The sequence below is a fragment of the Sander vitreus genome, chromosome 6 (genome assembly GCF_031162955.1).
Source record: "Sander vitreus isolate 19-12246 chromosome 6, sanVit1, whole genome shotgun sequence".
NCBI lineage: Eukaryota > Metazoa > Chordata > Actinopteri > Perciformes > Percidae > Sander > Sander vitreus.
In genome coordinates this window covers 2,667,023-2,683,807 of record NC_135860.1, presented here as the reverse complement: position 1 = coordinate 2,683,807, position 16,785 = coordinate 2,667,023, and the positions used below count along the sequence as shown (strand labels likewise).

General features: G+C 39.5%; 2 protein-coding genes across 5 annotated transcripts in view; one reads left to right on the top strand and one right to left on the bottom strand.

Moving 5' to 3' along the window:
• Window positions 1-6,799, bottom strand: part of capn7 (calpain 7) — a 28,155-nt gene extending 21,356 nt beyond the window's left edge. Inside the window, exons 1-5 of the mRNA XM_078252086.1 lie at window positions 6,440-6,799; window positions 5,428-5,536; window positions 3,045-3,202; window positions 2,355-2,422; window positions 1,079-1,312 (exon numbers count right to left, since the gene is read on the bottom strand). Coding sequence (XP_078108212.1) covers window positions 1,079-1,312; window positions 2,355-2,422; window positions 3,045-3,202; window positions 5,428-5,536; window positions 6,440-6,541 — 671 coding nt within the window. The 5' untranslated portion in view covers window positions 6,542-6,799. The remainder of the gene's footprint in view (window positions 1-1,078; window positions 1,313-2,354; window positions 2,423-3,044; window positions 3,203-5,427; window positions 5,537-6,439) is intronic.
• Window positions 6,800-8,838: 2,039 nt separating this feature from the next.
• Window positions 8,839-14,427, top strand: LOC144519144 (C-type lectin domain family 10 member A-like). Of its 4 annotated transcripts, XM_078252082.1 has the most exons (7): window positions 8,840-9,022; window positions 9,128-9,199; window positions 9,405-9,494; window positions 10,106-10,429; window positions 10,524-10,690; window positions 10,838-10,950; window positions 11,027-14,427. In XM_078252082.1, exons 1-7 carry the CDS (start codon window positions 8,995-8,997, stop codon window positions 11,181-11,183), a joined length of 951 nt encoding a protein of 316 aa, XP_078108208.1. In that variant the 5' UTR covers window positions 8,840-8,994; the 3' UTR covers window positions 11,184-14,427. The 4 variants fall into 4 exon arrangements, with proteins under 4 accessions (XP_078108211.1, XP_078108208.1, XP_078108209.1 ...); XM_078252085.1 differs by lacking the exon at window positions 11,027-14,427 and having other exon boundaries at window positions 8,839-9,022; window positions 10,858-10,944; XM_078252083.1 differs by lacking the exons at window positions 8,840-9,022; window positions 9,128-9,199 and adding an exon at window positions 9,759-9,981.
• Window positions 14,428-16,785: the final 2,358 nt, after the last annotated feature.

Here is a 16,785-nt window from a genome sequence, read left to right as displayed (position 1 = left end):
TGTGAGAAACTATTTCAGAGACTTGTCTTTGGTGTGATGAACATTTCTCTTTGACACCACCACCAGACGGCGCCGGAGTAATTCATTTTCCAGACACATTTTGCACTTTCTTTTTTTTTCAGATTTAACAGGATTCTTTTAAATGTAACAGATTTCCCACTCCAAAAAAAACAAACATTTCCAGAACATTTTTAATGACCAATATGTATTTGCTGGAAGTGGGTTAGTCTATGTCAAAGATGCTACTAGTGAAATATTCCACAAAATGGGTAAAGGAAGTCCTGAACTAAATTGGGAATCCGACATTAACTTTATTAATAATAATAATAATAATAATAATAATAAACATTAACTAACAGATTTAATATAAACAAATAGCATTGTGTCTGAATAGTTTGTATTTTATGTCACATTTAAAAGCCTTTAACAGTCACACATTCACCAACAATCACATATTCAGGCACTGAGAATGGGATGCACGCTTTTTCAAGTTTATCTCGTCTCCGTCTGAAGTCTCAAAGCCCGCACTACCAGGCTCAGAAACGGTTTCTTCCCCCAAGCTGTCACCCATCTGAACCTGGCTATCCGTTGGTCTTTACTTAGATCCCTCCCCTCTGTCCCTTCCTTCTCCCGTTACTGCACTTCAATATATACTATACCATTTGCACAAATACATTCACAAAACTTGCATGTTTGTAATATAATGTAATTCACAATAATTCTGAGTCTGTAAATGCTGATGATGTTAATAATATCGTGTTGTTTTTTAATCTACTGTGTATGCACACTGTTTGTTGGAAAGCAATGACCTACATTTCGTTACATGTGTCTGCACATTTGTCAATGACAAGTATTAAATCGATAGCTGCTGACCCCTGTGAGTGTTTATACAGCAATCAGAATTTCAATACAAATTGAAAACTTTTCCACGCAGCTAATTGCTTTGGTCAATTGTCTTTTTCCAGGACTTTTCCCCTGAATGCAAAGTAGTATTAAAGAGTTTTCCAGGTCTACCAGGATCTGTGTAAATCCTTCTGAAGTCGTATCATTGGACAAGAGATTCCGCCAGCCGCCTCACCTGAGCACCTCGATCTCCTCCGACGTGTAGCGCTGACCCTGGGGCTCGCTGGACTGCACCGCCCGGACCGGCTGGGCTTGTTGTCGGTCATTGAGGCTGAAGTCTGGCCCGAGGGGGAAGAACTGGCGGACCGGCCCCCCAGAACTGGCACCACTGCTGGGCTTGGCTCCAGCTGGCCCCGTCCTGTCCTGAGTTGGAGTTGATTTGGACTGGGATTCTTTAAGACCCTCCGCCCTGACACAACATAGGGGAGAGGTTTGTTCAATTGAATCTGGAAAAATAAAGTCAGTTATTTCTGGCAATAACAGAAAAATAAAAGGACTATAATTTAGATTCAAAGTTATTTAATTCATTTTTTTTGTTTGTGCGTTCTTTGTTTTTTCTTTTGTTTCTGTCGTATTGCTAATATTCTGGGTTATTTTATGGATTGTATAGGATAGGCAAAAATAAGCCTTCATAGGCTTCAGCCTGTTCCTTTTTCAGTTGTTGGTTGTGAGTTATATTATGTGAAAAGGATTGGGCTAAACGTGTATAATAATGTTTTTGTCAATTGCATATTCACACAAATAGTCATGTTTTTTTCATTATAATGTAAACTTCCTAATAATACACCATTCACATTATTAAATAAACTCTTCATTCATTCATAAAAAGAAGAAAACATTTTAAGTGCTCATATTATGCTGTTTGGCTTTTTTACGCATGTCATAGGTTTACAAAGTGAAAAAGCCCAAAGTCCCCCCCAAAGGGACTTACCATCTCCAACAGAAAACACTGTTCACAAACTGCTCCAAACAGCTCTATTGTAGTCCAGGTAGTCCTTTACTTCCGGGACAAATGTGTGTCATTATGTAACACACGTTATAATGCTCGCCTAGCTGCTAGCGTGGCACGCCCTCCTACTCTGCTTCTGACTGGCTAGCAGTGCTTACCTAGCTACTGAGCATGTGTGACTACCCAACAAAAATTGAACAGAAGTGCGATGTCTCACTCTGTAGCTCAAACAGAGAGCTCAACACACAGGGTGAAAAGAGGAGCTGCAGCAATGTGCAGTACGACAAAAATATGTTTTAAAAAAAAATTAAACCATGTAAACCTATTCTGTTTCAACTTCTAAATACAATTACGAATCTCACAATGAGCATAATATGAGCACTTTAAGAAAACAAATACAAAAAACAATATTTTTTTTATATTCCAGGGCCTCATTCAGCCTCATTCAGTGGGGATTCTGGCTTACAACAAGGAGGACTAATGCTAATTTTCTAATAAGTACCTGTCTAAAGCTTGACGCGCCAGCTGCTTCAGCTTGGTCTGCAGCGCCTGGTCCGACGTCTCGTTGGACTGTCGCAAACACAGGAGGAGGAACAAATGTGTAAAGTAGGCAGGGGTTATGTGAGGGAGTAAAGGTTAGTAGAGCTGCAACAATTCAAAATGTCGCCGTACAATTAATAGTCTCACCAATGATTGCGATTAACAATATAATTGTTTTGAAGTAATGAATCCCAGGATATATCTTCTGGTTATTTCGTTGTCATGTGACCCACATAATGATAACACAGGTACACAGCCAATGGCGTGAACCACACCTCTTTATTATCATTAAACACTTTTTTCTAACTGTATCCTCCCCTTGTAATTTCTGTTGCTATGAACGTGTATATGGTCACGTTAGTTGTGCCAACAACTAACAATAAAAATAATAATTAAACTATATAGTCCGACCAATAATCACTTGTGTAAATAGTTGACATATCTAAACTAAATCAACAATTACCAGTCATATGCCTTAAGACCTTAGCTAATATTAGCAATTAATTGTGGTCAAACAAAGAAACCGCTATTATGTATAAAAAAATAAAACAAAATTGACATTTAGACAATTATGTAATAATTGTCACAGGCCTAAAGGTCAGTCACTGTGACTGAGATAGTGCTGACACAGAGAGAGAGAAGACAGAGCTACCGTGTTTATGCACAGCTCCACAGCCTGGGTGTACAGTTCAATGGCTTCATCATCATTTCCCTTCTCGTCTTCCTCGAAAGCCTGGGTGACCAGGAAGTGGGCTCGCTCCAGGTCCACATGCTGCCGCGACTTCAGCGGGTCGCTCTTCTGGGCCTGGACTGGGGTCAAAGGTCAGGGGAAGGAATGTTAGTAGAGCACAGAACAGGTACTTTGTCGAGAGATCGTACATTCGGGCCCTCTGACTGCTAATATTGTTGCAGGTTTGTTGCATTTTATTGTCCATGTTTGGCTTCGAAAACATTTCATTTGCACACAATTCAGTCAGCCATGGCTGGACGGGGATCCAGTTTAAAGGACAATGCCAGAGCAAAATGAACCTAGGGGTTAATAACACATGGGTACCGAGTCGACCGTTCTCTGGGATGTGTTTTCATGCTAATCGAATGTGACCTGTTTTATCGCAAACCGTTAATTAGCTTGTAACGCTACTCGTCGTGGCACGGGTAAAGTAAAAAGAAAACGCTATTTCTATACCACTAACAAGGCTCAAAATATCACCAAACTTCAACGGTAGCATAATGAGGGTCCCTACATGTAAACCGAAGCATTGAGAACTTTGTAAGTATACAGGCAGTTTATTAAAAAGATAGTTTATAAAGACAGTACCGTTAACCAGTAACATATCTCTAGCACGGCGTTCGTGGTTCGACTGGTCGTGACTGCTTTCCCTGCCTGTATACGCAAACGGTACCGTCTTTCTAATCCATCTTTTTAATAAACTGTCTGTACACTTACAAAGTTCTCAATGCTTCGGTTTACATGTAGGGACCCTCATTATGCTACCGTGGAAGTGTGGTGATATTTTGAGCCTTGTTAGTGGTATAGAAATGGCAATTTCTTTTTGCTTTACCCGTGCCCCGACTACTAGCTTTACAAGCTAATTAGCGGTTTGGGCTAAAACTGCTCACATTCGATTAGCATTAAAACACATCCCAGAGAACGGTCGACTCTGTACCCATGTGTTATTAACCCCTAGGTTCATTTTGCGCCGGAATTGTCCTTTAAGAAGGAATTAAGGTGCTGGTTTGACGGGGATCCAGTTTAAGAAGGGATTAAGTGTTTGGTGCTGTTCAATCTTCTTATCTCCACGACCCAGAATGCCACAGTCCGCCATCAAGACTCAGACTGAAGCTCTGTTTATTCCCGTTTCTCCTTGCTTAACAGAACACAATGCGTGAAGAGGGGATGCTGAAACAGGATCTAAGCTAGTGTCTTTGATTTTATAAGTTATGTGTCACAATTGAATTTAATCTTTTGAATAATAATGAAGTAGCACTTACACCAAGTTGACAGTTTATTAGGGTGCACCGAGTCAAAACTGATGAAGGCTAACACAGCAGCCCTGCAACAAATCCTACCTCCATGAAAGTTAGAAATATTCTATTTTTTGTTGAAACTTCTTTCCATAGGTGTCGATTCAACAATGGTCATTTTGGAGGCTGCAGTTTGTGCTGCTGTTGAACTGGATTGTGTTACATTGAGAGGTTGTTTTCTGATATTTTGTCCACCCCATATATAAAGACGACAGTGGAATCATTTGGTTTCAAAAGACTGGAGTTATTCTTAAGCTACAGCACTTCTTCCTGTAACCAAATCAGGACTGGGTAGTTAACTTTTTCTGGATGCATTAAAAAAGTAAAACTTTACAAACAACTACGAAAAAACGTATCCTCACTTTAGAGCTGCTGTTACAGAAACACTGGCCTTTTATTTCACAGAAAACAGCAGTAACAGGCCCTCCCACAGTTTCTGTGGGCACACCCATGGGCACAGCACACACACGCTCGCGCACACATGCACACACCCACATATGCACGCACGCACGTACCCATAGTGTGAGAAGAGTCATGGAAAAAAAGTAGTCAGACAGCAAATGAGAAAGGATGTCTTCAGGGCCTATTCAGTAACTGTCCGGAACAATTCCTGACTTATTACTAATCACAAGCACCTCACCTCTTAAAGAGACTTAAAATCAGATTTGTTTACCTTCAGGGGGACAGTAGTTTGAGGGATGAATTATAACATCTGATGCTGGAAACACAGTAAAGACAGAAAAACTCCTGCTGTTCATGTTTAACAGAAACCTTTCAAATTCACTGCCAAAGTGTCCATTTTCATGATATGTATTTGTGGTTTTTTGTTTGTCTTCCATGTTTGAATTCCCAAAAAGAATGCAATGGGAATGCAATGCTGCGTGTATCTTTCACTCTAGTTGTGCAAGTATGCACATCAAAATGCAGTCTCAGCTCAACTCTGATGATGAAAGCTAGGAACAGCAAAATAAAGCAGTGGATCCGCAGAGTGTTTTATCAGGTGAGCTTACCAGCATTGTGGAGGGCTTGGACTCGATCCAAGTACTCGTACACTTTGTCCTGGATTCCCTCCAGTTTGGACCCTGCCATGCCAGCATATATCAGGGCCTGGGCTGCCTCCTACAGCAAGAAAATCCCAGAAGATGTAGTTTCAAGTTATTTATTGTCATGTTCACAACAATTACAAAGAAGCAGTCCTTGGCAATGAAAATCGAACAAGTAAAAAATTTGAATCCAAGACAAAATAGTGCAGAGCAGGAGTTAAAATATAGAGATAAAATCAGTGGTGGAATGCGAGTACATTTACCCAAGTACTGTACCCTAGGTACCACGTGTCCTCATGTATTTAAAATGTGTTCCTTGTTTGTTTTTTTAAGTCTATTTTTTTATCCTGTTTTGTTTTTGTCTTACCTTACATAATCTCTTTTGGCTGTCTATGTTTCCCTGTACTTGTCTTCACTTTGTTTTGCATGTTATCACTTTCTTTTACAATAAAAAAAAAGTATAATTTTGAGGACTGCTTCAAATGTACTTACTTACTTACTTACTTATTTACTTTCACTTGTAACAGAGTACTTTTACACTGTAGTTAGTTTTCCTTAAGTAAAATATCGGAATACTTCCTCCACCACTGGATGAAATAAAACATAAAATTACTTTGTGGTAGACAGTATTTCCAAAACAGTAATGTAAACATAAGAATTAATACAAATATAAATGCAGAGATGTATATGTAAACAGTAGCCTACAGTATATTAAGGTAAAGTGACAGTATGAATGTAGTGGTTATAAAAAGACATAAAGCTATTAATCGGCAGTCAGTGGCAATCTCAAAGCTTTATTATAAATGAATGTTACTATAATGTCATAAACATACAATTAAGTGAATCCGAAGTGGCAAACTACAGTACATTATCCAAGTGAAAGTGAATGTTTACCTCTAGCCAGGCAAGATGAGCTAAGTGCTAACGTTGACAGGTAGCAGCTATTTAAAGCTGTCAATGTAAGTGTATAGCCACATACCTTATAATAAAATACAGCCTCGTTATATTTGCCGCTCTGGTCATAGGTGACAGCTGTTTTGGCAAATTTGACAGCATCGAGCTCCAGCGCCGTGCAGTCCATACTGAACACCAAATTGTTGACAGAGTGACAAGCTAACTAGCTAGCGTGGTTCGCCAAATTTACTAAATGTCTGACTTTCACTCGAAACACAGTTCGCTTCATCAACTCGGACAAAACATAGTGAAAATGATACTGACGAGCGTCCTTGCTCCAGTTGCCAAAGCTGGCTATTTAAAGTTTTGCTTAATCTTTTGACAGATGACTGCTGTACTAGCGGATACCAAAACAACCATGTTGTTTCCGGGAGACACTTTTCTTTTTTTTTCTTTTTTTTTTCAATCTTTATTGAAAATGACATTCAAATACACAAACACTGCAGACGTGTAACGTTTCTCAACATAATAATGGTAAGAAAAATAAGAATATAATTTAAATAAAAATAATAACAACAAAATAGAATTTTAGTCTCATGCTATGTTATGCTAACATATAAAGAACTACATTGGTAGCTGTTACAACATGCTACCAGAAATGTAAAAAAAAAAGTGCCTGTTAAAGAACATTAACAGAACCGAAATAATAACAGGCCCATTACTTTATTTTTTAAAGCTTGACTCAATAGACATAATCACAGTATTCAACCTTCACATTCACAATATCTTCATAAATCTAAAAACGTTTGCCAGCGAGGTGACATTAAAATAAGAGATTTTGTACACAATACAGTACATGTTTCTGGACATTATTTATCCATATTCAACACACTGTAAAATTACATAGGCAAGTACTTTTACAACTTATCTGCACATATATTTGTATGTATATATATATATATATATACACACATTTACATTTCATTTGGCTGATGCTTTTAATGTCGCCACATGTAGGTGCATTTTTTTTGTGTGCCATATATATGTTTGTATTTATGTTTATGGAACAAATTAACAAAAGAAAACAAACAAACATGTAGAAGTTCTTTAGGTTATCCAATTCAAAATATCACCTTAATAAAATTTGATGAAGCCATTTTACATCTATTTTAATTGCCTACTTTTTCTGGAAATATGATTTTCTTAAACTTCTAATGCATTGGGAATAGAAATCCTGTGCGTATTCAATCAAAAGGTATTTCTAATATTCTTAAAATGTATTTCAAGTGACGTGCATTTCTTTATTTCATTTCTGAGACAGAAATGTATTTTTAAACTGTGGTTCAGCTATTTCCAAAAAGCTCACATCCTCATTGGCCATACCCACAGTGTCCTCAGCACCTGTTCCTCCGCACTTCCTATAACAACCAAATCTGCATTTTGTCTTCTGCAGTTGTATTGAGCCTCTTCCAAGGTTCTTTGATCAGGACCGTTAACGTTATTAATTGCATCTGAACTTAAGTCCCTTTAATCTCAGCAATATGTAAGAAAAACAATGTGTGGCAGCATCTTTATTTAAGAGCCGTATTGGTGCAACCTGATAATAAGGAATTACAATTGTCCAGGCTCTAAGTAATAAATGCATAGACTACTTTTTCTGCATTATTTTCAGAAAGGATGTGCCTATAATTTTTGCAATGTTACACATGTTGGAAAAAGACAGCCCTTAAAGTTTGTTTTATGTGAGCGTTAAAGGATATTTCCTGATCAAAGATAACTCAGAGATTACAGTGGTGCTGGAGGCCAGGTCAACGTCATCTAGAGTAGCTGTGTCTTAAGATAATGAGCTTCGGAGGTGTTTGGGGCCAAGTTTAATAACTTCTGTCTTAGTTTAACTTAAAGAAATTGTAGGTCATCCATGATTTTATGTCAGGTCATTCACCAACAGGCAAAAAAACACTTCTTAGGTTGGTTTCATCTAGCTTGATTGATAGATATAATTGGGTGTCATCTGCATGACAGTGAAAGTTTATGGAAAATGTTCCTAATAATGTTGCCTAGAGGAAAAATATATAAGGTGAATAGAAGTGGTCCAAGCACAGAGCCTTGTGGAACACCATGGCTAACTTTTACATGCCTGGAGGATTCATCGTTAACATGAACAAACTGAGATTGAGGTGATGAATAGGACTTAAACCAGCTTAGTGTGGCTCCTGCCAATTATATTTTCTGGTCTCTGCAATTGGATGTTATGGTCAATCACTGAACTGCCCCTTCTGCCTCTATTGTCTGCATTTGTGTCCTTCACTCGTTGCCCTGTGCACACCAGACATGATAAACATGACATATTATTTTAGGCCACCAGAATCTGTACTTTTCTGACTTTGTTCCCCCTGTGGTCTTACCAGAAGAGACACGGCAGACATTAGACTTCCCCTTCACAACAACACATTCTTATTGGCTGCCGAATTGAAGAAAAAACGACAGTCACAACCTTGAAGCAGAAGTCCTGCTGTATTGTACCTGCTAAGTTGTGAAAACGACAAAGCAGGAGTCAACTAAAGACCATCACAGCGGACCAGACACCCCCCTAACAGCCCTCATCCAGGACAGCAGCAGAACTTTAAACGTCTGTTGAGGATGAACAGAAATCCACAGGGGGAAATTGGTAATTTAAAATATTCTGTTTATGTTTCTGCATGTAGGGAATTATCTACTATATGTTTATGTACCACAACGTTGTCTACATTTGTGTTTGATGTTAATCTTTCAGAGGAAATTGAAGAAGAATATAGCTATGTTGATGCACCAGCATGGACTGTAGATAAAGTGGCAGCCCCTCCAGGTACATTTCACACATTTAATATTGTAAAGCATGATATCTATTTATCAATCATTACGTTAAAAAAAATGTAAAAGTGATGAAGATTGAAAATGTGAACGTTTATAAGCTCAGCTCCTTTTTTCTGTAGTACTTCAAATGTATTCAAAGCACCTCTGACTGTTAAATCAACATCATTAACTCAACTGAGTTCTTATTTTTCTCTCAGACCAGAGGTCTCTCTTCTTCACTCAGTCTTTTCCACCGATAGCAGTGTGTTGGCTGATACTGTTAGTCATCATGGGCCTTCGTATCCACTGTGAGTACCACTGTCTTAGCTTGTTGTTGGTAGTCCTTATTTAAAGGACAGGTTCACATTTTGTCAAGTTTGTCAGATGCCCATATGTACATAGAAACAGTTTGGTGTAATCCTTCCCCCTCCATACTGCTCGTGTGTAAAGCTGTATTCCAAAGTTGATCTGATGCTAATATGAGGCTTTAGCAGTCTGAGTTAGAGAAATCGAGTGTGTATCATCTAAAGTTACAACCATTTTAGTACAAAGTTCACTCTGTGTTTCCCCAGACAGGATTTCTGCAGCAGAGTGATAGAAACACAAAGAAGACACTTTATAATAAAAAGACAGTGACTTTGGAAGACTAACACTTACTGAAGTAGGACTGTGGACTTTGTCCCCTACCTCTTACACTGGAAGTACATTAGAAAGGGATTTCTTATTCACCACTATGAACTGGAGGAATGATCAGAGCAAGAAAACCACGCAAGAAAAAACAAGTTAACCCATTCTGTAATGCCTTTCATTATAATGCAAAATACTTCCTTATCTGTTTTTTGTTTGTATAAAATGTGTGTGTCAATCAACTTGCCTTGAAAAAAGTCTCAAAGTCCATCACCTTTCTCTGTCATCGTAGTCACTTCTGAAAGCAACGCCAAGCTGACGGCAGAAAACCAGCAGCTGGAGACACTGATGCGGCATCTGAACTTGACTCTACTGGCTGCACATGAAAACTTGGGGAGGTACTGCAACAATCTGACTGTCCAGTTTGATCTCCTGACACAAAACTATACTGTCTTAGAAAGCAAGATCAAAGACCTAACTGCAGTGAACCAGCAGCTGGAGACACAGAGGAACAACTTAACAGAACAAATACAAAACATGGAGACAAACTGGAATAAACTCAACGTCAGTCGAGCTCAGTGGAGCATTGATGCCTACTGCCCCAAAACAAATAACGGTATGTTCAGATCCCATTAATTAATTCCAAGAATAACCAATAATAATATCACAGTGCAGTAAAGTTGTTTATTGGTTGGTCTCTGTTGATTCAGTGCAACTGTGTAGAGCCTGTCAGGAGGGTTGGAGACTCAACCAGACCAGCTGCTATGTGGTTCATGACGCTGTTTCTACTTCTGGTCATAACACCTGGGAAGAAGCTCGAGAAGTATGCAGAAGAGAAAGTTCAGATTTCGTCATTGTACATAATCAAGAGGAACAGGTAATGAGAAAACTGTGGGAATTTTGATGACACGTAAAATTGAATGACATTTTCTGCAGGTCTGTACTCTCTGTGACTCTGTAGATCACAGTGTGTTTATTTAAGTATAGTGTTCAAAGATCTGATAACTTTTTTCTGTCTTGTCAGTATGTACTCAATTATTACAGCTGGTACAGTACATTAACCATTGGATACTGGATTGGCCTGAGAGCTGAAGGTGGGAGATGGAAGTGGATTGATGGAAGTGATCTGACTGAAAGGTAAGAGACACATTCCTAAACACTCTGAATCATAAAATCTATCAGCCTTGATCTAAACATCATGTTCTTCCCTCAGCTACTGGGCACCACAGCGACATCACTGGGCACAACAACCTCCTCCTCCTCCTGCTGACGGTCAGTGTGTAATGTCTGTCCAGAACGTAGGATGGAGATCAGTGAGCTGTAATGAAAGAAAAAGATGGATCTGCAAAAAGAAAGCTCTATCTGTTTAAACACTGCAGTCATTCTTGAGAAGGTTACTGGATACTCTGCATGATAATATTAACTGGCTTATAAATATCAAACTATGACTTCTACTTCACAATTTTCAAAAATGTTGGTGTGTGTGTCTAAAATCAGATTAAATGTATAGCTGCAATTAGATATTGGATTTTATACCATGGTCTGGGTAAATACTCAATGCAGGGTGATATAGGAGTACATAGTATATGAAAGTGATATAGGACACATACTAACAAGTTCTGGTGAAACTGTTTAGCATTTTTAAGTAATGCGCTACTTTAAAATAAAAATTAAATGTAAATCTGCAACACTGTGTAGTCCTCTGAACATTACAGGATGGCGCCTACGATTCAAGCTGCAAGAAGTTACACGCTACACTGCCTCTCTGAACTGACTGTTTCACAGCGATCATCTCTCAAAACTTTCGCTGTTCAGATCGTTACTTCAGGCTGCGGCCAACAGTTCACATGGCAGATCATTTTTTTGTGAAAGTCTCGATGTTGATTTGAGGACAATGACATGGCTGCATAGCTAGCTTGTCTTGTTGTTAAACACGCTGTCAAATTATATTTACTGATTGTCAGCCATACACAATGTTACTAATTTTTAATCTTGCAGGGATTGCATTAGCTTTCTGGCTCGTTGGTGTGTGAGCGGAAGGGTTCTATGAGCTGAGCGGACTATATATATATCTCTCGTTGCTAGGGCGGAAAGTTGTATCTAAGGCCCGTCCTATTTTCTGGAGCAGTGAACAACGTTTGCATTGCATAAGAACCTTATGGGATGGGAATGATTGTTCAAACTCTCAGGTGTTACCAGAGAACCAGAGTTATTGTTTGATAAAAACTTTGGACTTTGATTGTAAAAAACATCCAAATATAAATTAATGGTTTAAAACTAAATGTTATTTGGCAAGTGACCATCGTATAAGGGACTGTTCGTTATTTTCAGGGGCCACCAGAGGAGTTTTGGGATCTTTAGTCAAAATAGACCTGAGCCTCCCTTTACCAGCAATACATTTTGAATGACCCTCCGAAATGATATAGAAAAAAAGGATGACCCTCCCCAACAATTTGTTGATGCCTTCTGTACTGGTTTGTGCTTGGCAAAGACATACAAGTAGCCATTGATTTTTTATAGCCATGACATATGTGGCTAAACCTCTGCATTCTCATCTTACACATCATATTCCTCTGTTATGGTGTGGTGGCCATTTCAGTAGATTTACTCACTAACATTGTTGTGGAAACACAATAAGCATGGAAACTAAATGCACACTTCCTGCATTACTTCAAATACTAAGTTACTCCTCTAGTAAACTAGTATTCACATGAAATAAAACAATAAAACATTGAGACCATTCAGCAAAGCACACTGGGTAATAATAAATTAAACACTAGTTGCTATGGACTCGTCACTAAGCTTCCTCAGTCATTGTATATTTTAGCATATAGGTAAAGCTGCCAAAGCTGAACATTATCCAAAACTCCATTTCTCAGACGAGCGTCAATTTGGGAGCTTGCATGCTACCACTCCTTCCTTCTCAAATGCCTTAAAAAGGCTGTCGTTTGCACAATTTCACAAATAATCACCGGGACCGAAAGGATATTTGAGTCGGGTATGGCTGCAGCCTGGAGACCTCCCATCTCATGCCCTCCCGGCTGGTGCTGTCCGCAAGCTTTGACTTTTCAAAATAAAAGCTTGCGTCTGGTCCGTTATGTTTTCAAACGGTGTTTTGGATGTTTTTTTAACTAAACAGTACAGCAATCATGCTAATGAATACAATTATTTTTTCATCAGATGTCTTAGTTACAACACGATGGAGCTAGCAAAGCAGTTTTGTGTTTATATGTGCGAGCGGGATTTATTCAGTTTGGGAAATCCCACGGTCTCTAAAGCTACAGCTCAAACTGTCTGGCTGACTAAATAGGGAGGGACCCATCTGCTAGCGATAGGGGCCGAGACTGAGAGAGCTACATGGATCTACATGGATAAATATGCACCAAACAAGCCACTTTGAAATGTTGCTGTTCTCACGAATACAAAAGTTGGGTGACCCTCCCCGCTAGACAAAAAAAAATTGGCCCTCCCCTATTTTCCTCCGATGGGCCATTCCATAAATACCGAATGGTCCCTACGTGGGTTAATGCCCTTTGGGGCGTCCATTGTCAGAAATGAATGGACTTCTGCGGAGGCAACTGTCCGACCGCTGTTGTCCATTAATTCCTGACAATGGAAACCTCGTTGGACATCATGTATATTAGTCTTGGTGTTCTCTCGTTCAGTGTTGGATTGTCTGCGTTCGTTCTTGGCTGTGTACTCCTACAGTAGTTTATAGTTTCCTCCAGTTTTTTTTTATCTTTCTGGATTTGCTTTTGTTGCCTGTCTGTTTTTGCATCCAGCTTTGTTAGTACAGCAAAGCTCGCTTTTTGTCCAATCCACCTGCCCACTGGTCTACTGCATTTGGGTCCTCCTTTTGCTAACCAACAATGGGTTTCATACACTTACTGTAATAAAACATCTAAAAGAAGAAATCCTATTGGATGGGGCCTGGGACAATTTCTTAACAAATGGGGGTCTTTGGTCTAATTTATGTCAGTTTAGGGGTTCTTGAAACTACTAATCTAATGAACAAATAGCGAGGAAATACAGGATAAATATCTTTCTGTTTTGTGATGTAGTGTTGGAGCGCATGTATTCATTGATTTAATAATTCATTAATTATGAAACTAAACATTTGTCATTGCTCATGTTGTTGGCTTCCTGTCTGTCACTCTCCAACACATACTTCACATATCAGAGAGATCTAATCATGGAAATGCAAAATATGCAGCAATGAACAGTCTCTTAACACATTGTCATTTTGAGACAAAACAAGGAAACACCTTCAATTCCTCTTAGAAAAGCACACGGAATGACACTTCCCTAATAACACTGTTAATAACAATAACTTTGACACTGTGACAACAATGACACTTTGGTGCTGATGTCAATCATGTGTATCTGATTCTTGCTTCAGATGAAGCGAATAACATAAACTGAGGCCCGATCTGCTTCTGTCTCATGCTGTCCAATCATGTTACAACTTCCTGAATTATGTTTCTAGCTCTAGTTTGAACCCTTTTACCATCTTCACATTCTCTGCTCTATGTTCTCAGTGTGTGTTTTATGTTTGCAGCATAGAGTAGCACTTTTACTGTTGTGCAATGACAATAAAGTCAATTTTGATTCTGATTGTTTTTTCTGACCTGATATTCAATGAATATGTAAGAAAAAACAATAACAAGTGCATGTTACCAAGCTATGATAAAATATTCAGTTCATTGCTGAATATTTTATCTCTCATTACATTTTTACTTCATTCTAGACCAGTGGTTCCCAACCTGGGGTCCGGGGACCCCTCACGGGGGCAGCAAAGATCACAGGGGGTGCGTGAAGTCTTTATCTGGTTTGAGGTTGAGGTAAAAACAAAATATTTGCACAATATTTGACAATTAAATTAACCAAAAAACCCACCGTGGTCTCCACATTCTTGATCGGCAGAAACGGTTTTTGCTAACCCTAAAATTCACCTCAAAACACATCGAAAATGCAAACACAAGATTTTTGTGGAACTTCAATGGGGAATAAAGACTAAACAAGACAGATAACAACATTGAACACTACACAAACAGTAATTCATTTTTTTCATTTAGGCGATTCATTTTTCATACTGACACAGGAGGTGCCGGATCCAATAAAAAAGGTTCCGGATCCAACGTCGGAGGTGCCGGAACATGTTCGGACACACACACACACACACACACACACACAAGTGCACAGCAAGGCACATATCAGCAGTTTCACAACTTAAAACCACTAGAGAAAACGTTACTTTTAAAAAGTAGTGTTTGCTCGTTACTTCTTAAAAAAGTAATCCGTTACTTTACTTAGTTACCCCCTTTGGAAAGTAACTTTTTACTTTACTTGTTACTTTTACGTTACTTTTAAAAGCAGGCATCTCTGGCAGAGACTGAAGTTCATTATACCAAAACTATCTTTGACTATAAAACCAGTCTCTGGTTTATCAGTGAAGAGTCTGAACTACAATGCAGGCTGGATTCTCTCCTCACAGAGTGACGGCTTGATTATGAACGAGTCCAGCGCGGGTTGAATGCACATCAGCAGGTCATCGGCGTTACACGGTGTTAGTGTACACTATGTAATGTCTGTATCGACTTGTACCGGTTGCGCAGCCATGATGGTCCGTGCGTTGTCGTAGACACATGCAGCCTCTTTTCTGGAAATCCTTGCGTGTCCGTGCAGCGGTCCGCTGCGTGTGTGTATGAGGCCATCTCCACCGCATCCATCTGTGAGGTTGTCAGCTTTGTGTCTGCCTGGCTCAGAGCGCCGTCCAGCAAAAAGCCACGAAGCTTAAAACGCTCTCAAAAGTTAGCTTTGGCTGCTTCTCGCTTGCCATGATTACTCTGCTACCAGCCTCTGTCACATCCCGTGTGGAGCTTGTGAGCGCGCAGCTGAGAAGGCAGTATCACTGTCAAATCTGTCCCTGGGAAAAATAACGTTGCGCCGAATTGAAAAAGGAACTACGTTTCGTTACCAAATTTTCAGTAGTAGCGCGTTACACTACTTTTTACCTGAAAAAGTAGTTACGTTATTGTAACGCGTTACTTTGTTACTTTGTAACGGGTTACACCCAACACTGATCGGGGACAATATAATATAATAAAGAATTCTTTTGTTTTTGGAGCGCTTGCTCCTTTGCTATTTTTCTTTTTATTGTACTCACAACTAGACAGTTTCGGTCGTATCTTTCCTATCCTCATCACCTGTCTGTGTACAGGTGGCAATGCTATATATTTACGTGTAGCCTGCTGTACAGTTAGTGTTCCGACCTCTGACCTTGTTAAAACTGGGGATGGGGGGCGGGGGATTAGGGCGCTGATTGGTGATTTTGACTGACAGACACACATTTCTTACCAATAGACTGCAAGAGGCGACAAAATGAGGACCAAACAAAACAGTTGGAATTTTTTATAGGCCCAAATTTTGCCACGTTGCCAAAGTGCCGCTCTAGGCCGTTGCCTGGTCTACCTTCATGCACGTGCAGTGTTGCCAACTTAGCGACTTTGTCGCTAGATTTAGCAACTTTTCAGACCCCCTTGGCGACTTTTTTTCAAAAACACTCCTTCAGTAAACACACTGTACTGTAACGTTAACACATAATTAACAGCTGCTGCAATTCTATCTCTCACCAATGGCAGCTGCAGACTGTTAACGTCCCGCTGTTGGAATCTACAAACAACAAATTCTACAGTGAAATTCAGTCACACTTTACACCGTTTAGCTGTCAGCATTTTAACCGTGTTTAATCCAGCTGCTAGCTAACGGTAGGGTAACGTTAGCTGCTGTCGAGTGTAGTGTTAACTAGCGTCACGTGCCGCGATGCAGAACTGTTGCCTCTAACGTCCGTTTTCAGAACATCAGAGAGAAGCGCAGGCATATCAGTAGCACCGGAATGAGACAGCGAATTCCGCGTTGCTATTTGATCCGGTAGATACCGGTCGTTAAGGCACCGGTGCCGTATTAATACCG

Coding starts and splice junctions, on each gene's coding strand:
- LOC144519144 (XM_078252082.1), top strand. CDS start 8,995: ATGAACAGAAATCCACAGGGGGAAATTG. Junction 10,691..10,837: donor TACATAATCAAGAGGAACAG/GTAATGAGAAAA, acceptor CTGTCTTGTCAG/TATGTACTCAATTATTACAG. Junction 10,951..11,026: donor GGAAGTGATCTGACTGAAAG/GTAAGAGACACA, acceptor TTCTTCCCTCAG/CTACTGGGCACCACAGCGAC.